Genomic DNA, 23,826 nt, shown 5'->3' on the forward strand with positions numbered 1-23,826 from the left:
CTCCCCATTTCCTTTTAGTCCCTGGGAGACCAAAGATCTAATGGAGCAATGTAGGCTTTGAAGAATTAAATTAATGTATAAATATATCTTTGAAAACCATTTGCTTCCTCATCTGCCCTCTCAACACCTCAAATGTATTAGAGGGTTTAAAACTATTTTCTATGATGGCATTGTGTTACACCATGCTCCATCTCCAAGCTACAGAGATTACATGGATCTGGTCGATAGGCTTTCACTCAGAGCCTTGGTGGTTGGATTAGTCCATATTCTGCTGAACTAGAGGGTTTATAAACACATGTGCTGGAAAGAGATCTTATTTTGTCAGGCCTTTTAGTCCAGCAAGTTACATTATTAACAGTTTCCTTCTCAGTCCAGTCCTGAAGCTCGTTTTTGCATGTGTGATCATTTGTATATGCAATGGTTGAGTAAATTACTTATATTTTTTATAATAATCACTGTCCCACCAAACCTTTCATTCTGCCTTCAACCCATCTTAAAAAAAGGCCAGACAAATGGATTTTTGCCAGAAGCATGACATACATCTTACCTTTGTTTTGATAAAATGGTTTTAGAAGAGAATTCCTTGTTTGCATCCTGCTTCTTTCGTGTCCTTGTTGACAATTTATTTCAGTAATCTGCCCATCTCCATTCCTTGGAAATTTAACTGATGAGTGATGTGCAAAGAACAGCAACACTCAAATGATATGGCTTTCAGGTTTAAGAATTTCTGTTGATTTAACCCATTGCTGGGCTTCTTATTTTAAGCCTTAACAAATAGTTACCCATTCACATGGACTGGAATGGTCAAAATTAATGTCTGACACATATAAGTGAGCAAAATAGTGGGGGGTGTGGATACAGTTACATTGTTTAAAAGACATTTGAATAAGTACATAAATAAGAAATGTTTGAAGGAGTATGGGCCAAATGCAGGCAGGTGGGGACTAGTTTAGTTTGCGGTTATGGACAGCGTGGATTTGTTGGTCTGAAGGATCTGTTTCCAAGCTGTATGACTCTAATTGTTAAGGCCAGTTGAATCGTGCTGGAACATGCATATGTTGTCTGGTATTGTACCAATTGTGTGACATTTATTCAAGTTAAGCAGGTATCCTGACAACCACTTTAAACAGAGCTGTCTTGCTTGAGTATTGTTTTGCTTGTTTCTCACCACTTTTACAAAATAATTAAACTCTCTCTCCCAATTGTGATGGATACATTCTCCAAACTATGCACTATCTCTCACCTTTAATGTATTTTTTACAGTAATGCCACATGGTTGATTACCATTAATCTGTTCTCTTTTCTCCTTCATTTCTTTCTTCCTTTCCCCAATGCCTAAGTAGAAGTGGAACAGAAAGGTAATAAAATACCTTAGAAATTAATTATTTTCAATCACTGTTATGCAGTTACTTTATTAACATTTTATATACAGCTACTTTGCTCTTGATGCTGTTGTGTAGAGGTTTGTTTAACTAAGTTTTTGATACACTCTCCATCATTCTGTTGCTTGCTAACAGAACATGCACATTTAATTCCACCACGTTCAGTTTTTCTGCTTCATTAGAAGAGATTAGATCATGGATGACCGTCATGTTTCCCTGCTTTTCTTCTTTCCCAAAAAATAACTGATCATGCCTCTTTCATTTTGTTGTGTTCTTAGCAGCTTTCACTAAATGGATGCAATTATTTTTTGTTGCTATTAAACTGTAAGTTTTATTTCAAAAGAATTATAAATTTGTATAATGATCTTGCAATTTCAGTTAAAACCTTAAGTCACTACTCCCATCTTATTTTTTTTTTAAATCAGCTTCTTAATATCAAGAGTTATTTATTCAGAATGCTAGAAATTTTATTCAGTGTTTTAAATTTTCAAAATTTGAACTATCTTTATGGATATATGTGTACTTCGTAAATTTGAGTGAAGAACAAATTCGATGTTAAATTATTTCGATAATTCTCCAGAAAAGTCAAAAGCAAAAATCCATTAGCTCTCTCTTATGTTCTGTTTCCACAGTTTTCTTATGCCCTGGAACACTTAAAGCAGTTTATCAAATGGATCACTTGTTTGAGTCTGATCATCAGTCAGGCGCCTGGTGCAAAGACCCTCTTCAAGCTTCTGACAAGGTCTACTATATGCCTTGGACCCCGTACAGAACAGATACGTTAACCGAATATTCTTCAATGGGGGATTTTATTGCTGGTCGACCAACCATCACCTACAAGCTTCCTCACAGAGTGGATGGAACAGGGTTCGTGGTGTATGATGGAGCACTATTCTTCAATAAAGAGCGAACAAGAAACATTGTGAAGTTTGATCTCAGGACAAGGATCAAGAGTGGTGAGGCTATCATAGCGAATGCCAATTACCATGACACATCGCCTTATCGATGGGGAGGAAAGTCTGATATTGACCTTGCAGTGGATGAAAATGGTTTGTGGGTTATCTACGCAACTGAACAGAACAATGGTAAAATAGTGGTTAGCCAATTAAATCCTTATACATTAAGGATTGAGGGTACTTGGAATACCGCTTATGACAAGAGGTCAGCTTCAAACGCTTTTATGATATGTGGGATTCTCTATGTGGTGAAATCAGTCTATGAAGATGATGACAATGAAGCCACTGGAAATAAAATCGACTATATCTATAACACTGAGCTGAGCATGGATGGAAATGTTGATGTATTGTTTCCGAACTCCTACCAGTATATTGCAGCAGTGGATTATAACCCTCGCGACCATAAACTGTATGTGTGGAACAATTACCATGTTCTGAAGTATTCACTGGAGTTTGGTCCACTCAATGAAAACGGTATGTGGTATTTGTCTGATCTAACTTGACTCTGTCCAATGTTTCCCATTCATGTGGACACTAACAATACTTCTCATGCAAAAGATTTTGAAGTTTCTCTTTGATAGAGTAAACGATTGAAAATCCATACACCCTTCCCTGCGTTTGAATAATTTAATATAACTAAAATTTGCCATTTTAGTACAGGCTGTTTGTTAATTTGAGAATACATTCTTTTCTGAAATATTCAAGCTTGCTGAATGCTGACCTTCCATTCTCTAGAACTGTGTTATCTCAGGTATCAAATGTTCCATTAGTACAAATATTTAATAGATCCACCATTCTGAACTGGCATTTATTGTTTACTCACTTTGCAAAGTACTGTAAAATCATTTGATTACTTTAAATTATACTAACTTTTATGGAAGCACTCTCGAAGTCAGGTCAACCAGCAGATCAACAATGACCAGTTAGTCTTTGCCTTTTGCTGGTGAAAGTGAAAATAACATCTGGAACTCCTGGTGAACTTCCTGCTCTTCTTTATAGATGTCATTGGGCCTTTTGTAGCCACCTAAATAGTCAACTGGGATTTGAGTTTAGTATTTCTTCCAAAAGATGGCACCTGCAACAACAGAACATTTCTGCCATACTACTCTGGAATATCAGCTGGAATAGTGTTTGAACCTATCAGTTGTGGTTCAGTTGCAGTGCTGCAACTGAGTGAGATGGTTGGGCTTTCAAGCTTCATTCTGAAGACATGGGCACTTGTCAAGGCAACGTGGAACTGAGGAAGTTCTGCACTCTTGATGTTGCTTTCTCTTAGCAGAAATGCTGAACCAAAGCCACCCTCTCAACTGGACATCCTTTGGCATTATTTCAAAGAGCCAAAGGCTTTTTCATCCTTCGGTTAATTTACATCTCGCAATTTATATTACTAAATTAACGTTATCGGTTAATTATCACCTTTCTCACTGCAGGACATGGTTATGTACAATCTGTCTGTCATGCTTCCCATATTACAGTAATGGTTACACTTAAAATGCTCTTCATGAGCTGTCAAATACTGTAGGATATCCTAAATAGTGCACTGTAAATAAAAACATTTCTAAAATACAACAAAAAAAACGACCAATTGATTGAAACTGATAGTTAAAGTGGTAGATTATTAATGTTAGAAATTGACTGCAAGTGTGCAGTGGTTAAGTAATGGGAGTGTGTTTGTTTAGAAAAAAAGAAATCTGGTTATTTTGTGATGTGAAGATAATTCGTACTAGGGGGGAAAAAAAAAATATTTTTGTGAAATTTCCCGAAATCAGTTTGCAATTGGAGATCAAATCCAACAGGGGACTCGATAACAATGGATGGAACATTTTTGTTGTATTCAAATAAAGTGTGACTATGAATTATCATAGTAACCCAGAAGGTTTAAACGATCAATGGCATTCTTCAAACAGAATAATTGTGTTGCTTTTCCAATCATATACACCCTGAGGTTTCACAGCTCTGAGCAATTGTGCTGCATTTTTTAATGTGACCATAATTGGTATAAATTGTTTGCTACAGGTGAACTGTAAAATGGTTGAGGACTTGCATTGCGTCACAAAATGACTTGCCAAAAGTATTCTTTCGGGTGTCGTCCTGAAACTCAAAGGCAACGAAATTTATTTTGATAGTCGTGCACCTTGCTTATCAACCTGCTCTTTGCTGTCTTTGTGGCAGAAGACAAAAAGAACATTATGGCCAATCTGCAGATATTTTAATAAGAAAACTGAGGGAAAATACTCATTTTAAAAGTCTCATTTAGATCATAAATTCTATCCATTCAAATTCAATTGAAAAGTTTAAAAGGGGTGCCAGGAGTCAAAACTAAACCATTAAAGTCTTGCTCAGACTCTTGGAATTTTTTTAATAGGAAATTTGGGAAATAGTCCTGTACAATGATAGCCTTTCTGCCTTTGACAAGTCATCCACAATCCCACCCACGCTGGGTAAATTTCCAGCATGTGAATTAATGTATAAAGTGAGTTGTGGTCCCAATATTGAGCCTTGTGGAACAACACATATCGCCAGCTGCCATCCTGAGAAAGACCCTTGTATCCTCATTCTCTGCTTTTTGCCAGACAGCCAATCTTCTATCTATACTAGCACCTTGCCTCTAACACTATGGGCCCTTATCTTACTTGGCAGCCACCTGCGGAGCACCTTGTCAGAGGCCTTGTACGGGGTAGACCATTTAGGACAGAGATGGGGAGAAACTTCATCACCCAGAGAGTGGTGGCTGTGTGGAATGCTCTGCCCCAGAGGGCAGTGGATGCCCAGTCTCTGGCTTCATTTAAGAAAGAGTTGGATAGAGCTCTCAAGGATAGTGGAATCAAGGGTTATGGAGGTAATTTGGAAAATAGTCCTATACAATGATAGCCTTTCTGCTTTGACAAGCTGTCCACGATCCCACCCATGCTGGGTAAATTTCCAGCGAGTAAGTCACATGAGAGGGAAAGCAGACAACATGTGCATGTTCTTTACCCACATACATGAAACAGCATGACAAGGCTTCCCTACTTGGATACTGCCTGAAATCTCCTGAACGTTCATGCTTTATTTCAGCCAACATCATGTGCTAACTTTCAAGCCAAAGTAATTTTGTTCATCTAATGCAAAAAGGTAAAGTAAATGAGCAGCAAATAGCAGGAAGAACCATGGCCAAAGGTCACAGATTTAAAATTGTCAGGAAAGGAATCACTGGGGAGATATCTTTTCTTGGAATGATATCAATCCAGAATGCACTGCCTGAAAGGAATATGACAGCAGTTTCATTGATCAAGATTATTGGCTACATAGTTGAATGGAAAAAAATGGCAGGGCTTTAGTAAAAGCAGAATGGGATAGGACAAATTGAATAGCTCACTGAAAGAACTTACATGAGCAAAATAGTTTGAATGGTTTCTTTAATGCTGTAAGATTCTGTGATAGTGTCAAGAATGAAACAAAAGCAAACTATTTATCTCGTTAAGCCCTTTTCCACCATGAAACTTGTACAATTTGAAATTTCATAGAATTTTCCAAACCAGTGCATTCTCCTATGTGAGACAGACCATCACAGTTTTGTACTTCTGCAATTTCTCTCATACTTCCAGTGATAATTGGATTAATCACGAGGTCAGTTCCTGGAATGGTGGGACTACCTTACGCTGAAAGACTGGAGCGACTGGGCTTGTATACCTTTGAGTTTAGAAGACTGAGAACGGGATCTGATTGAGACATATAAGATTATTAAAGGATTGGACACTCTGGAGGCAGGAAACCTGTTTCCGCTGATGGGTGAGTGCCAAACCAGAGGACACAGCTTAAAAATACGGGGTAGACCATTTCGGACAGAGATGAGGAGAAACTTCTTCACCCAGAGAGTGGTGGCTGTGTGGAATGCTCTGCCCCAGAGGGCAGTGGAGACCCAGTCTCTGGATTCATTGAAGAAAGAGTTGGATAGAGCGCTCAAGGATAGTGGAATCAAGGGTTATGGAGATAAGGCAGGAACAGGATACTGATTAAGGATGATCAGCCATGATCATATTGAATGGTGGTGCAGGCTCAAAGGGCAGAATGGCCTACTCCTGCACCTATTGTCTAATATTGCTCAATTTTGCAGACAAACTCTGACATCTGTATTTTGTAGACTGCTCTGATGTGGTATTGGCACATTATCCTGGACAGTGCAAAAAAAAATCTGAGTGTCTTTGAGCTGGTAATATAAAAAGCATCAAAGTCCATGTACTGATCACTAAACTGTCATACTCATATACAGAAGAAAACTCTTTGCACAAAGGTAGTGGAATGTAAAACATTATGGTTAGATTTTATATGTAGAATATAACAGAGCAGTCTGACACAAGAACAGATCTTCCATCCAACCATGTCTGTGGCTACCTTGACTAATCCCAACTGCCTGCACATTGTCCATGTCCCTCTATTCCCTGTCTATTCGTATACCTGTCTGAATACTTCCTAAACTTTGCCAATGTACCTGCTCCTAGTACCTCTCCTGGCAGAGTGTTCTCGGCACTTACCACCCTCTTGTGTAAAAAAAAACGTTTCCACGCACATCTCCTTAAACTTCTCCCCTCTCACCTTAAACTTATGCCCCCACCCCCCCCAGTAATTGACATTTCCACCCTGGGGACAAACTTTGATTATCCACCCTATCCATGCGTCTCATAATTTTGTATAGTTTATCAGCAGGTCACCCTTCAGCCTCCAACATTGTAATAAAAAAAATCCAAAATTATCCATCCTCTCCTCATAGCTAAAAGACTCCAATTCAGGCAATATCCTGTTGCACCCTCTCAAAGCCTCCATATCTTCTCTATAGTATGGCAACCAAAACTGCATACAATACTCCAAGTGTAGTCTAACTAAAGTCTTATACAGCTGCACCATGAATTGTCAACTGTTATACTCAATGCCCAACTTTTATTCTCAATTCGATGAAGGCAAGCATGCTGTAGCCTTCTTTGCCACCTTTTCCACTTATGTTGCCACTTTCAGAGACCTAAGGACTTGCACCACACGATTCCTCTGTATGGCAATGCTCCCAATGATCCTGCCATTCACTGCATAGCTTCCTCTTACATTTGACCTCCAAAAATGCATCACCTCACACTTGTTTGGATTAAACTCCATCTGCCTTTACTCTACCCAACTTTTTAACTTTCCTATATTTTGCTGTATTGTCTGATAACCTTCCTCACTATCCACAACTCCATTAATTTCCATGTGGTCTGCAACTTACTAATCAGACCACCTACATTTTCATCCAAACCATCTATATATTACAAACAATAGAGGTCCCAGCCCTGATCTTTGTGGAACACCACTAGTCACAGACTCTAGTAAAACAAAACCCTCCACAACTACTCTCTGTCTTCCATGACAAAATCTAATTTTATCCAATCAGCCAACTCACCTTAGGTCCTATGTTCCTTAATCTTCAGGACCAGCCTAACTTGACACATGCTTTAGTAAATTCCAGGTATACAAGATCCACTGCCCTACCCTCATCAATCATTTTTGTCACTTGCTCAAAAAGCAATCAAGTTTGTGAGACAAGATCATCATGAAGCCAAGCTGACTATCTCTTGGTGATTCCAATTATTTTCCAATGAAAGTAAATTCTATCCCTAAGTATCTTCTTCAATTATTTCTGTACCAGTGATGTAAGGCTCAGCGGCCTATCATTTTCTGGATTATCCCTGTTGCCCTTCTTAAACAAAGGAACAATATTGGGTTTAGTCTGGTCTTCTGGGATCTCTGCTGTGGTGAAGGAAAAAGGATGTATGTTTTGCTCCAGTTTTATTAAACACTGGATAAACATCACCTGGTGTCCTGTGTCTAGTTCTGGGCTCTGAAGCCTAAAGGATAGGGGTTCTGTTAGCTCAATTGGCTGGACAGATGCAGAATGATGCCAACAACATGGGTTCAATTCCTACACTATCTGTGGTTACTATGAAGGACTATCCTCCTCAACCTCTCCTCTAACCTGGGGCATGGCGATCCTTAGGTTCCACCATCATTTGTCATCATCTCTCTCTCTGTCTAATGAGGGTACAGCCCTATAATCCTCTGGAATTATGGTGACATTACCTTTGCCCTAAAGGATACATTAGCTTTGAAAAAGTGCAACACATATTCCTCAGAATATTACCAAGATTCCAATAGCTAACATTAACTTGGCTTGTAGTCAACTCAATATGGAAGATTTAAAGAATGATTTGAATGAAATATTTGGAGTTAGAAATCTGGGTATATGAGGGTGGAATGCTGTTGCCACCACCCCTATTTTCTTGGCTGGGCCTAATATGCTTTACAGTGATACAACATCAACCACTCATCACTCTTCAAAAGAGGCTTTTGTCCTGATACCATGTAGATTATGCCATAATATCAATTGGGACCAAGTTTCATTAGCTAGACAGACATTGTTACTAAGACTAAGTAAAAGACTAAGCAAGAAGTGCCCAGTTAAAATCCGACCTGCTTCAGAGGTGTGTCATAATGTACCTGGAAAAGTTGATCAAATATACCTCAGACCTGCGCATATTGGTCTGCACTCCAAAAGATAGTCTCAGATTTTCTGCCTCATCTCATTAAATTGATAGTGCAGGTGTAAAGAAATTTCATTTCTGCTGGTGGGGAGTCTAGGACAGGGTTACATGACTTAATGTCAGAGCTAAATCATTCACGAGAGAAGCTAGGATACACTAATACAGATGGTAGAATTATGAAATTCACCCAAAGTAAAAGCAGTAGATGCTTGCTCAGTTAATAATTTTAAACTGAAATTAATTGTTTTTTTTTGCTAGTCCAAGGTATTAAGGGATAAGGAAAAAGGTAGTTGAATGGGAATAGGATACAGATTTATCTATGAACTTGATTAATGACAGTACAGGCATGAGGGTTGAATCACTGACTCCTTTTTGATCACCTGTTTATTCTTAGTTCTATAAATCGTGACTGTTTCTTTTAGGAGAGAAGTAAACAAGCTCGTCATAACGTGGTATTAGATCAGGAGGATGCGTGTACTCAGGAGAATCTGCGCATTGCAGTTTACACAAGTTCCACGGAAATTTAGGGATTGATGGGTTAATCGGTAGTTATAGTCAGTGTTCTTAAGAAAATGTAAAGTTATATGTATTTAAATTCCATAACATTAAGTTATCTGGAAGTCCAGAAAGGGCAGTTTTTTTTTATTGAGTCTATTACAATTGCTGAGGAAAAATGTGTTGTCCTGTGTAAGGCTTGGTGATTTTTATTTTGGTAGCCTCATGTGTGCTTTTCTCTTTTGGGGTTAACTGGACTGCTTGCAGCACACACAAAGCACATTAAGGTTTAAAGCCTGATTCTAGTTTCTTCTTCCTTTGTCCTTTGCTTAAATGAAACAAATTCAGTTTTCTGAATCTCTCAAAACTTTGTAATTCTGCTTCTGAACTGGTTTTGTTTAATCGTGTTCCATCGTAGTTTTTTTGTGCCTCATTTCCACAATTTTCAAACAGAGCCGCAGATAATCAGATCTCTGCAGCTGTTCCTTAATTAGTCTTCAGTGTGTCAAAGTATCTGATGTATTGCAATATGCTGTTATTTTAATCACCTATAGGTGTGAACTATGATTGTTTAAGACTTGCTTACCATGGCATTCGCAAATTTCAAGTTGAGCTTTCAAGAACTGGCACTGAAGTGATCAGTCAAATGGCCTTCTTCTGTCCCATTTAATGACCCCATTTCAAACACTCTTTGAATCTGAATGTGTGATTCCAAAATCACTCCTCTCTCTGTCCATGCTGAAATAAAATCACTAAGAATTGTTGCAGAGTTTATAGAAGGATCTACATTTGGAGGTCTCTGCATCAGAAACTGATTTTTTTTATTCGATAAGGGAGACTTCACTGGGAATTAGTTGCCCACTCCCCCACTTGAATTATGCTGCTGCTGCTGTCCGTGGGGAGATCCAGTTTCTCAAGTATGAAGGTTGACATGTGCTGAACTGGAAATCCTCATAAACGTTAGCAATCTCTTTCGCCCCAATGATAGCATGTTGATTTAGGACTGTTTTAGCTGTACACGGCAAATACGCTGCACATAGTTCTCCAACCATATCAGTTGCATGACCATCTCCTTAAGTTTGCTGTATTTTGACAGTTCCTTGGGATTATTCTTTGTAAAGTTGGGACAATCAGCAATTTGCTATCACTAAGTTAAACCTAGGGCAAATATCAACGACAATAAAATCATTTCCAGAGCCATGTCTAAATCACCTAGATGCTAATTTTGAGTGTTTTTCTTGGTCCTTTCTTCTTGAAGTAGGAGCCCCATAACACATCGCTTGTGGACCATTTTGAGCTGAGTGTGTTTTTAACCTGCTGCAAGCTTACTATTGGGTTTTGAGGTGCAAACCCATTGCTTTGAATCCTTCACAAACATTATCAGTCTCTGTATGCCAACCTTCAGAGTGGTTGCACATGCACACAATTATGTGGCTCAGACAGAAATTGGTAATGAGCAGGCTCCGGCCTGGAGAGCCAATAGCAGAATCTCTAGTTGGGAAGGAACAAAACCCAGCATTATGGATTGTAGAGTGAGAGAGGGGCACCTTCATCTGGAGTATCTCACTGGCAAATTCTAAATGTTTCAAATCAGTTCAATTAAATTCATTTGAATCACCATTGTGACAGGTAGGCGGTAGCCGCAGCTATCAGCAGAGAGGCAACTAGGCCTCAACTCCTACCTGAAGGATTTTGAATCTGACCAGCTGATAGTTTCCTATTGGCTTACAAAACTTGTGACAGGAGGCAGCAACCTATCAGTCAATCTCCGACAGTAGATGTTAAATGTTATAGATTGACTTCAGTTGGTAACTGGCTACTTGTTGTTCCCCTGATCCCTCCTCCAGGAAAATGGCCCTGATTTGAGTTGGTGCATGTTTTCAGAGTGAAAAGTCAACCAGCTTTTCGTTTTCAAAGCTTACCTGCTGATCAACTTGCACTTGTTAGGGAATAACGTATGTTTCCCTTTTTTTCATCATTCCCAGCCCAGGTAAAGCAAACTGGAGGTCAGCTATAGCTTTCTATCTCTGAAAATTCCAGTAGACTTTTGTCACAACTTCAAAGGACTCCTAGGAATTAAGAATACCATTGATTGTTACATTGAAATTATATTTTTTTACACAAATTAATCTTGATATGCAAGTGTCAAAGCCAATCCCAAGTAATTCTGTAAACTATTTATTTGGTCCCTGTTGGTGTCCAATTGTCATGTTAACTTAATTCAAAAACTACTGAGAATGACCATATGTGAGATTTTCTTCCAGATATTGCATTATTAGAATCATTCAGATAAACACATAGTTATTGGACCACAAGAAAGCTTTCACCAAATTGAGTGGACATCCTGACAGATATCCTGGAAATTATAGGATAAATCAAGAGTGTTAGACATCGCTGATTTTTTATTTTGCCAACAGGAGGCTTAGTTGGTAAATGTAACAAATAAAATGTTATTGCACCCTGCAGCAAACCTGTTGGTTATTGGAAATTAATAGTGACTTGTGATGTTATTTAGATCGTCACTGGTAGCCCGATGGTATAGAATTAGCATTCTTTTCTCTCTGTATTGCACTTTTAGTAGTTCTCCAATTTGGTCTTGTTCATGATCTTGGATCAGAACACATTTGAACCATATCGGGGTGAGATAAGAAATGAAAGGGGGAAGATTACAGTGGAGGGAACAGTCTGTAGGCCTGCTAATAATAGTTATATGGTGGAGCAGAGAATAAATCAGGATATAATTAGGTGCATGTAAAAAGGCTGTACAATAATCATGGGTGACTTTAATTTTCATATAGATTGGGAAAGTGGGATTAGCAGAGGTAGCCACAAGGAAAAATGTATAAAGCCTATTCAGGACAGTTTCCTAGAACAACACGTGAGTCCAACAGGGATCAGACTGTTTTGGATCCAGTGATGTGTTATGAGGCAGGTATAATAAAAGATTTTAGGGCAAAAGACTGCCAAGGAAACAGTGCCCATAACGTGGTAGAATTTAGCTTTTAGTTTGAAAGGGAGAAACTTGTGTCAGAAGCAAATTTGCTAAACTTAAATGAGGGTAACTGCAAAGGGATGAGGGCAGATCAGGTAGGAGTGGAGTGGGAAAGGAGTCTGGTAGCAAGGATGGTTGAGGAACAATGACAGATGTTTAATGATATAATTCGTACCTCATGTCAAAGGCATATGCCATGAAAAAGGAATTCTAGGAAGGAGATAATCCAAACATGGTTAGTGAGGAAAGTTGAAGGACAAAAAGTACAATGTAGCAAAGATTGCCATAAGCCAGATGATTCAGAAAGTTTTAAAAATCAAAACATGACCAAAAAAGAATAAACATGGATAAGATAATCTTTCAGGGCCAACCAGCAAAGTCATGTCCAGATGGACAGCAAAGTCTTATGTAAATGTTTATAAAAAGTAAAGAAAAACCTAATTGAATATGAGCTCCTTAGAATGTGAGGCTGAGAAATAATTGGGAAATGGCAGAGGAGTTGGATAAATATTTTCCAGGATAGTGTTGTCCTGTTGCCCTCCCTCAGTTGAAGCAAAATGCTTAGAGGCACAATATGGTTTTACCTCCTTCATCTTTATTTTGGAGGGGGAGAGAGCGGTTGCCCATGTGCACAGAGACATGACTTCTTGATCTTCTCTGAAATAGCAGTTTTTTAATGAATTATCTAGTTATTTTATAGGGAGGAGCATCCAGATAAGGCAATATGCATATTCATTGGGTGGTCATTACAATCAGTGAGCATCAACAGGAAAGATTAAGCCATCTGCTGTTGCACAATGAATGTTCTTAACCTTAACTGGCTTCACATAATGAATACTTTTCACTTGTTAAACTGACTTTATACTGAATGTTTCCAATATTGTTAAATGCCTCTACATAATGAATGCTTTTCCACCTAGTTAACCCATTAACCTTGCCTCCATTGTTAACTGCAAGTTCTTATCTGATCTGAGTCATGCTCAGCTGAACCTCGTTTCACAAAACTCAGAACTTAACTTTTTTCCCCTGTCTGCCTATACCTTATACACTTTCTCATTCCCTTTTTTTAAAATCATTTCACGATCACCACCTAGATGGCACTACCAGCCTTCATAAGACTCTGACAGCCAGTAGTTAAGCACGTTATTGATAAACAACATGCAGTGATTATAACAACAGAAATTACTAGTCTGTGACAGTGAACAGAATTTGAAGAATCCTCTCAGGTGCAAAATAAAATTCACCAGTAAAGTTTTTAAATCCGCAGTCCTTAGTAACCACTCCATCCCCTCCAAGTCAAGTGGAAATGGGCCAGTTCTCCAAAATCTCCTTGAGTTAAATCCAACCTGAAAACAAAGTTCAATCTGTTCTTGCATCATCCCTTGGAGAAATCTGATTTCTTAGTTAAGGGCAGTTAACTGCTTCATAAAACTGACGAGACTTCCATCCTTCCAGAGATGCTTCAGATGGAGGATCTGAAGTATGGAGTGCAGCAGCTGCAACCACAGGCTAGGAGAATGCAGCATTCTTTGCTGCTTCTGCTCCCGCTCTGCTGTTAAATATAACAAAGTTAACTGGCTCTTGTGATGTTAGCCTGATCAGTGAATCTTCATATCCCTGAAATGATCAAAAGACAAGCTAAAGCTCACATGGTTTAATGTCCATGGGAAGGCCACTGACAAAAAGTGTATCAACTTCCTCTTCACTGTTGTTCCCGTCTTCTCTTTTCATGTTCATGACTGGGAAGCTGATTGAATCATTGGATCATGTTGTGGAGGGGCAGGTGGTGGTCCAAAGGTGTGCTTTAAATGTGAATGGAAAATCTCTCTCAAAAAGATGTTAGCTACTGAAAGTTTCTTTGCATTTTCTCTTTCATTCCTTCCTTGCCAAGGTGGTTATCAGTATGAAGACAGTCACACATGTAACTACACTAAATTGTATTTGTCTCTTTCAACATTCTCAGTTGTCTTAAGTCTGTTACCCTGTTCACCATTTATGACATTATCAAGCTTTATACAATCCATAAACTTCTAAATTGTACTGCCTAAACAACTCAGTCGATTATAAACAACAAGCAATGGTCCTAAAATCAAACCCTAGGGAAAACCCATTCGGGTAATCCAAAAATTACTTTTCTTTAACATTTCCCCTCCCCCTACGTTATCCCAGTCCCAAGCCTCCAACTCGACACTGCCCACCTGACCTTCCACTCAACCCTCCTCTCTCACCTCTCACCTTCTCCCTCACGTCCACCTACCTATTGAATTCTCAGCTACCTTCCCCCCCCCACTCCACTAACCCCACCCCAGTCCCATTTAATTCTCAGTCCACCCTGGCCCACCAGCCACATTCCTGATGAAGAGATCTTGCCTGAAATGTCGATTCTCCTGCTCCTCGGATGCTGCTGTGTCTGCAGTCCTCATTTTCTCCCAACCTACATTACCCACTCCCAGTCTCAGATGGTGATATTCTAGCTGCGACATAAATTGTACTTCATTTTTCTTCTTTCATCCACTATTATAATGCCTGGAGTGTGTTGAGGTCACTCGATCAAAACTTGAGTTTCATTAAAATCCACAAACAGAGATTAAGACAGAATAGAGAAGGAAAGACATTGTGCAGCGGAAAATTTACTACAAACACAATTTTCCCATTACTATCTCAGGCCTAAGGCACTTCATGACAAACATTTGCTGTCCAGCATGCAAACAGGGATTTTTTTAATGTGTTTGTGGCAGCTGGATGACATTAACAATGTAGAATTTAATCTCTGTCTGTAATTGCTCGAAGCGTATTAAAAGTTAACGAAGTAAATTCTGACGGAAGATCACCAATCTGTATCATTAACTGTATTACTGTGTCCACAGGCACTGCTACATCTATTGGGTAGTTCTAGCAATAAGTTTCGTTTTTGTTTTTAATAATGCTTTTGTTCTAAGCATCAGTGAAGGGTGACAGGTTGTCTTCCCCAAAGTACATGAGTGAACCGATGGATTTGTTTAAATACCAGTCTGGTTATTGTGGCTATTTTGTGGTGATAACCCATAAATGACCAGACTTATTCAGCTTTTGTTTGATTTGTTTATGTACACGCACACACCGCTGGCTGGGCCAGCTTTTCTTGCCCATTACTCATTGCCCTGGGAAAGTGGTGATAAACCTCTGCAATCCTTGGGATGTAGAGACACCCAGTGTGCTACATTTTTGCAACTTCATTTGATGTTTTCAAACATCAAATCTGCAGCATAAGTTGATATTAGTTGTCATTCCCTTCCAGCTTTTTGTTCATGTTGTAAATGTGATCTCTTCTGTATTGGGGTGTCAAGTCATGTATTGGCTTCCATGAAACTGAGAGAAACTCAGTGGTTGCTGCTCCTACTTTTGAGTCTGAAAGTAACCAAATGCAGCTAACAGTGTGACTGAAGGTTCACATGCCCAGATTTTCTAAAATGCATGCCAAGGTGATGGCCTGGAGTTTTACAGTTAGCAGCAAAGTGATGTTTTCAATGCTGAACTCAAAGAAAGTTGTTCATAAAGGTACAGAGATTTTTATGGCATGGATGCCACTTCTTCTGACTTTAATTTTATTCTTGTGCCACCACTAAGGGATCTCCAGCATGCAACAGCAGCAAGCTAAATAGCCAATCACATTCAAGGATTCTCACAGACAGCAAATCAACAAGTGACAAGTACTGGTTATTTTTACGTATTAATGATTTCATAGAGAACAAAATGAAGATGGAAACTTACACATGGGATTAGGTAGAAGTTGAATTATCAAAGCTATGGATTTTTCTAATCATATATAATTTGCCTTTTGAGCCAGTGTGATTATTCAACAGTAATTTTAGTATGTAAGAAGATGATGATTGATCAGTAATGTTACTGAATTTGTCATCAAGAAACCAAGGCTAATGCTGTTGTGGGCACGAGTTGAAATCTCACCAGGCCTGCGATTGGACTTCGATTAATTCACAACATTTTGAATTGAGGCCATCATATAATCATCCATTGGGGAGAGGGGAAAGCGGAGTGGCACAGTGGCTCAGCAGTTAGCACTGCTGCCTTACATCACCAGGGACCAGGTTCAACTCCACCCTCGGGTGGCAGTCTGTGTGGAGTTTGCACATTCTCCCTGTCTCTGTGAGGGTTTCCTCCAGGTGCTCCAGTTTTCTCCCACAGTCCAAAGATGTACAGGTAAGTTAGATTGGCCATGTTAAATTACCCATAGTGTTCAGGGACATACAGGCTAGGAATGGAAATATAAAAATATATATGGGAAATGCAGGGTTCCAGGTATAGGGGAGTGAGGCTGAGACTGGGTCAGATGCTCTTTGGAGGATCAGTATGGAACTTGATGTGCCAAATGGTGTTCTTCCACACTGTAGGGAATCTATGAATTCTTGTTAAGAATTATCAGCTTTGCTCATGTCCTTTAAGGTAGGAAATCTGTCACCCTTACCTGGCCTTGTCTTCATATGATTCCAGAAATGCCAGCGATTTTTTTTTTTCTAGTGCCTGAAATGGACTAATCATCTACTCAGGTCACAGGCAACTGTGGATAATCAACAAATTCTGCTTTTGCCTTCGATGCCCACAACTCTTAAGAATGAAGAAAGAAATGCTCTTCGAAAAAGGGGTGCACTTCACTCAGCAAGTTGGTTCAAGGATTTGTGCATTGAGACTTATAGTATGAGAACTGGGCATTCACATAAAATGAGGAATTTAAGGCTTGCATCTGCAAGTATAACAACAGCGCAGTCCATGGAGGAACAGGGAATGACTAGAAGCAACTCTTGGATTTTTGTGTTTAATTACATATAGGCTAATACCAGAAGTCCTGTCAATTTCTGAGTTGAAAGCTGATAACTTCACTGTTAGTACAACTGCAAAGTTCATTCCAAAATTACAAGCATCTGAAGCAAGTTTTTTTTTGGTAAATCTTTATATCGTTAGATTGTTAAAGTTTATGGATTAGACATGCTTAAATGCCATCCTCCTTCTGTAGCAGAGGATGGAGTCAATATTATTGACAGTGCAGGAATCTGTGATATCGAGTTTAAATGACACCAGCATCAAATTCAAAGACTTTGCTCAGCTTTCCCAAACAGGCCATCAAAGTAATTTTCTGATCTATGTGTGCCATCTCCAGCCTACAGAGTTGTTCCGGAAGCCAAGACTCAATGCCACATTTGGATTACTTTCTCATGTTTCTACCTTGGTGAAGTACAGTCTGCATTGCACTTTGAATGGGACAAATTCAAATGTATTTCAACATTCATTTCCTCTTCTATTTTAAGGAGGTATAAAATTACCATTTAATGCTCTTGAGGTGAGCTGTAACCAATGAGCTTCAAGTCGCTCCTTACAGATTCCCTCCCTGATTTTTCACCCGTCCAGGTTTATATCCCTGTTTGTGCATGCTGGACAGCAGATAATACTTCTCATTTAATGTTGTTTTCACCTGATGTTTGGGAACAACAGAACCACTGTACCTAAGTCATATTTTGTTCTTGTAAGAGGTGACGTGCAGATTACATTGACACAGAAGTGGTGACAGTATCCCAAATATGTACTTTATTTGAATGAAATACTTCTCTGGGGTATGATCCTATGGCCTAGCCAGTTCTATGTACACTGCTTCTACAGCACCATTCAAAATGATCTCATTGGCATGCAATGTTCAGGACAATTTGTCCAAATGCAAAATAGCTTTTACACTTAGGCAGGAATTCCCACAAATTTAATTTAATGGTATGGTATTATCCAAGTAGCTGTGTTATACTCTTGGTATTTGTTGATTGGTAAAACTTTTGATAAAGTCAACTGAGCATTGTTAAAGACAAAGCATGATTTTTCAAGTATGAGCTTGTTTAAAGAGAGATTATAATTACAACCCTGCTATACTATATGGGTTTGACATGTGCATGCAGCACCATAGACAACCAGAAACTATGAGCTAGGGAGTACTCAGGCATGTAGCTCAGAATACAGTAAAAAAACAAATTTCCTTTGGAAGATGGGAAGTGAAGGTCAGTGATTGTACAACGTAAGTTGTCAAAAATCACAAGCCCTGTATTCTGAAAATACATGGTGAGCATTCAGTAGCTGGCCTGTAATTAATGTTAAGTTCCCATACATATTACAATGTACAATGTCCAAAAAATGCACCACATGCGTGCAACATTTTTTAAAGACCGTATAATGTGTTGTAAACCACATGTTGCATTATGTTTTGTGTCATTTCTGGTGCAGGAAAATTGTTCGCAATCTGTTTTTTTTCTCTCTTACTCATTCTCTCTCACTCTCTTATTCTCTCTCTCTCTCACTGTCATTCTCATTATATCTGTCTCTGTCTTGCTTTTTCTCTTTCTGTCAATTAATTTTCACTTCATTTGAGAATCATGGGTAAGATCCAAACTGTTTTATAATTATAATTTTGTTATCCTGATCTACTTCTGCAGTCAGTCTGTCAATTCTAATTTTTGACCAAAGTATTTATGGAAGTGTTGTGGTAAAATATACACTCGATTGTAAAGCAGCAAAGCTAACCATTTTTGAGTAGCATCATCTGTATATAAGATTTTATCAAAACAAAGGAAACTGAGCTATACAGAGCAGAAGGTCGCATATGTGTACAGCTATTTGCACACTCATGACAATCATTGGCAGTAGCTGAGTACCTACTAATGTTAACTTTCTAAGTGAACCTCTCAACACCAAGAAGTCAAATAGTTTGCTGAAAATTGCCATTGAGGCTCACAATATATAAATTCTGCTTTCAGATGGAAAGCTAGTTTGGGTGAGTTTGGTTTGTAGACTATAATAAATTTCCAAACAATGCACTAAAAGCTCACGTTCTGCAATGCAGCTAAATTGGCCAAGTCATTGAAAATGTGGCTGTAATTCATTCCTTTCCAGTACAGATCAGTTCTAAACCAAATTTGACGATTTTTGATTCAAGTACAAATGACATCATAAAAGTAAGTGGTGAATGTGTTTTAATCTCTGTCCAGAAGCCCTGTTCCATCACCTCCTGAAGCTCCAACTCTGATCTCTAACGAATGTGAAGGGCTGCAAGTATAATTTTAGATTCTGGCAATCTCTGGTCTTTGTCCCCGGTGAACATGAGTGCATTGTGTAAACCTGAACTGAATTTGACACTTCATTTAACAGTTTGAATTGTAACCAGCCTGAGAATGTGGAAAGCTGAATTGCAGCTCCACTATACCAGGGGTCCGAGCTAGAGTTCTTTCTTGGGATTTGTGACCTCTGCCACTTCTGACCCATGGGTACTTAGCATATTCAATAGATATACTATTCTTCACCACCAACATTTCTGACTTTCATGTGCTCCATGGAAACGCTAACAATGTTGGTGTTTGTATATTAGCCAGCCTCTGAATGGACTTCCCTGTTGTTAATGTGATGAAGTTCTCCTAATCTATTGTGCACGGATAGCAGCAATATATATTTGAAAATTTCCATCTAAAAGAGCCCGATATTCTGGAATGCACCACATCAGTTTCCATCATCAACAAACGTGGAAGCAATGAAAGGTCATTTATGTCAAATGATGCTGCTCATTCCCAGGGTCCAAGTAACTTACATTTATTTTCACATTATACTAGCATTGCAAACCTCATGAATATCGGTGGTTTATATTGTATTCCCTCGTTTGGCCGAACTGGTGCTCACCCATAGCAATTTCTCCCTTGAATCCTCCCACTTCCTCCAGACAAAGGGGTAGCCATGGGCACACGTATGGGCCCCAGCTAGGCCTGTCTCTTTCTCTACGTAGAACAGTTGATCTTCCGTAATTACACTCCCCACCTCTTCCTCCGCTACATTGATGATTGCATTGGCGCCACCTCGTGCTCCCGCGAGGAGGTTAAGCAATTCATCAACTTCACCAACACATTCCACCCTGACCTTAAATTTACCTGGACCATCTCTGACACCTCCCTCCCCTCCCTGGACCTCTCCATCTCCATTAATGACGACTGACTTGACACTGACAGTTTTTACAAACCCACCGACTCCCACAGCTATCTGGATTACACGTCTTCCCACCCTACCTCTTGCAAAGATGCCATCCCATATTCCCAATTCCTCCGCCTCAGCCGTATCTGCTCCTAGGAGGACCAGTTCCACCACAGAACACACCAGATGGCCTCCTCCTTTCGAGACCGCAATTTCCTTTCCCACGTGGTTAAAGATGCCCTCCAACGCATCTCGTCCACATCCCGCACCTCCGCCCTCAGATCCCACCCCTCCAACCGTAACAAGGACAGAACGCCCCTGGTGCTCACCTTCCACCCTACCAACCTTTGCATAAACCAAATCATCCACCGACATTTCCGCCACCTCCAAAAAGACCCATCACCAGGGATATATTTCCCTTCCACCCCCCCTTTCCGCCTTCCGCAAAGATCGTTCCCTCCGTGACTACTTGGTCAGGACCACGCCCCCCCCCACAACCCTCCCTCCCATCCTGGCACCTTCCCCTGCCATCGCAGGAACTGTAAAACCTGTGCCCACACCACCTCCCTCACCTCTATCCAAGGCCCTAAAGGAGCCTTCCACATCCATCAAAGTTTTACCTGCACACCCACTAATATCATTTATTGTATCCGTTGCTCCCGATGTGGTCTCCTCTACATTGGGGAGACTGGGTGCCTCCTAGCAGAGTGCTTTAGGGAACATCTCCGGGATACCAGCACCAATCAACCACACCACCCTGTGGCCCAACATTTCAACTCCCCCTCCCACTCTGCCGAGGACATGGAGGTCCTGGGCCTCCTTCACCACCGCTCCTTCACCACCAGACGCCTGGAGGAAGAACGCCTCATCTTCCACCTCGGAACACTTCAACCCCTGGGCATCAATGTGGACTTCAACAGTTTCCTCATTTCCCCTTCCCCCACCTCACCCTAGTTCCAAACTTTCAGCTCAGCACTGCCCCCATGACTTGTCCGGACTTGTTCTACCTGCCTAGCTCCTTTTCCACCTATCCACTCCACGCTCTCTTCCCTGACCTATCACCTTCATCCCTTCTCCCATTCACCTATTGTACTCTATGCTACTTTCTCCCCACCCACACCCTCCTATAGCTTATCTCTCCATGCTTCAGGCTCACTGCCTTTATTCCTGATGAAGGGCTTTTGCCCGTAATGTCGATTTCACTGCTCCTTGGATGCTGCCTGAACTGCTGTGTTATTCCAGCACCATTAATCCAGAATCTGGTTTCCAGCATCTGCAGTCATTGTTTTTACCTTACACTGCTGCCTTGTATTCCATTTTGGACGTAAGATGTATATACCACATCTTTTGTTACACTTTCTTTATCTTTTAACCTTATCATTATGCTCTCGAAGGAGACCATTAACTTCTGAAAAGAAATTTGAACTCCAGGCGATTAACTGAAAGCACCATGCCACAATATTTCACATTTTAAACAAACATTTTCACCATATAGCAGTAATTCAGACAAGTGCTAACTAATTTAAACTTTTCTGCTGGAAACATTGAGATGATGAATTTCAAAATCCTCAACAGACCACTTTCAGTTCTATTTTTAATTTCACTGAATAGTTCCCCAATATGTTACGTTGATCTTGTAGGTCTCTACGCTTAGGATTCCTACAGAATGGAATCGGGCCATTCAGCCCATATTGACCCTCCAAAGAGCATCCCACCCTCTACCTTGTCCCTGCATTTCCCATGGCTAATCCACTTAGCATACTCATCCTTGAACACTCTGGGCAATTTAGTACGGCCAATCCACGTAACCTGCACATCTTTGGACTGTGGGAGGAAACCGGAACACCCTGAGGGGACCTACACAGAATGTGTAAACTCCACACAGACAGACATCCGAAGGTGGAATCAAACCCAGGTCCCTGGCGCTATGAATCAGCAGTGCTAACCACTGAGCCATTGTACTGCCCTGGAGTCAAACCACTCTGTGCCACAATTCTCTGTCGTTCTCTCTAAATCTCCTTTGGCTTCCTGCTGCTCTCTGAAATATGAGCTTTCTTTGGTTTCTTCTGCAAGCATTTTGCCAGGTAAAACTCACTTTAAGCAACTCACCATAGTAGACATCCCAACTCAGGCATGTGTTTCATAGATTCTTACACAGTGGTTTATAGTTCCTATCAAATTTCTCACTCTGTCTCTGAAATTTACTTCCAGGCTCATGATAACTGCGACAGAAAGCACCCAGGTAAACCCAAAGTTAAATCATACCTCCCTGCAGGCTATCTTTCTAGCCATGCGTAACATCAGGGATGTCCAAGATTTAAACAAATTAACTTCAATTTTAAACTGGTCCTTTGATCTGAAAGATATATGTTTACTTTAAAAATTTCCCCTTCTTATCTTTTGCTTTCAAACCTTTCTCTGATCTAGGGCCCATGTGAATAAAATTTTCTGAAGGCTCCTATCAACAACTTGTCTCTACCAAAAGGGGCCAGGTTTTCACTCAATAACTCTGATCCTTTTGGGCAACCACTGACTATCTTTTGAGTTTCAATTACTCTAGGTTTTATTTACCAATTCATTTAGCCTCTTTTTGTCATGTTTATTTAAAAATTCAGTTCCCAAACCAAAGGTAAAGTTCTGGAAACATATGGATTGTGAAATTACATATTCAGAAGATTAATTTCATGTCCTTAAAAAATGTAAACTTATTGACATGTTAACGTTTTATATAAAAATGCCTAACAAATTTGTCGTAAAATTTGTGGCCCTCTATTTTATTGGAATGTCAACTTGCTTCTTTTAAATATCTTAAAAATGAGACAGTGAGCTATTAAATTTTGTCTGAATAAGCCGAGTGCTCGATTGTTAAATGGTATAACATAAATTCAAAACTGAAATGTTCGACGGAAGAATTGTTAAGCTATTAGAAATAGTTTGAGTAGCAGCCTGATGTCTTGCCCTGGAAAATATCTTGCCAATAGTTTACTTGTGCAACAATTCAACTGGGTTATCATAATTTTAAACTATTGATCTTATACATTTTTGAACATGGGAAGTTGGCACCAAGTGTAATTTTTGTTTCTGTGGTGTTGCAATGCAGGTGATAATTGGACCAGTAGATTTAGTTCAGTTACCATCTTATATATACATTTGACCTTTTTTAAAAATACTTTTGATTTCTAATTTTTTTAAAAATACTTAAATAGGAAGGATAAGCACATTGGAAAATGGGCAATTTAATGGGAACAGAGAACTGTCTTGACATTAATGTAAAACAAAGAACTGTGGATACTGAAGGTCTGAAACAAAAACAGAAATTGCTAGAGAAACTCAGCAGGTCTCGCAGTGTGTGAGGCGAGAAAGCAGAATTAACATTGAGTCCAGTGACCCTTCTTCAAAACTGGGTCACAGGACTCAAAATGTAAACTCTGCTTTCTCTGCTCTGATGTTACCAGATCTGCTGGGTTTCT

General features: G+C 39.7%; 1 protein-coding gene across 4 annotated transcripts in view; it reads left to right on the forward strand.

Annotated features, from left to right (window-relative positions):
* adgrl3.1 (adhesion G protein-coupled receptor L3.1) overlaps nt 1-23,826 on the forward strand; it is a 653,616-nt gene that overhangs the window by 447,770 nt on the left and 182,020 nt on the right. For all 4 annotated transcript variants that reach the window (XM_060840056.1, XM_060840071.1, XM_060840064.1 and 1 more), the window contains one exon: nt 2,015-2,812. In XM_060840056.1, coding sequence (XP_060696039.1) covers nt 2,015-2,812 — 798 coding nt within the window. The remainder of the gene's footprint in view (nt 1-2,014; nt 2,813-23,826) is intronic.

Source organism: Hemiscyllium ocellatum, chromosome 2, assembly GCF_020745735.1.
Source record: "Hemiscyllium ocellatum isolate sHemOce1 chromosome 2, sHemOce1.pat.X.cur, whole genome shotgun sequence".
Classification (NCBI taxonomy): Eukaryota; Metazoa; Chordata; class Chondrichthyes; order Orectolobiformes; family Hemiscylliidae; genus Hemiscyllium; species Hemiscyllium ocellatum.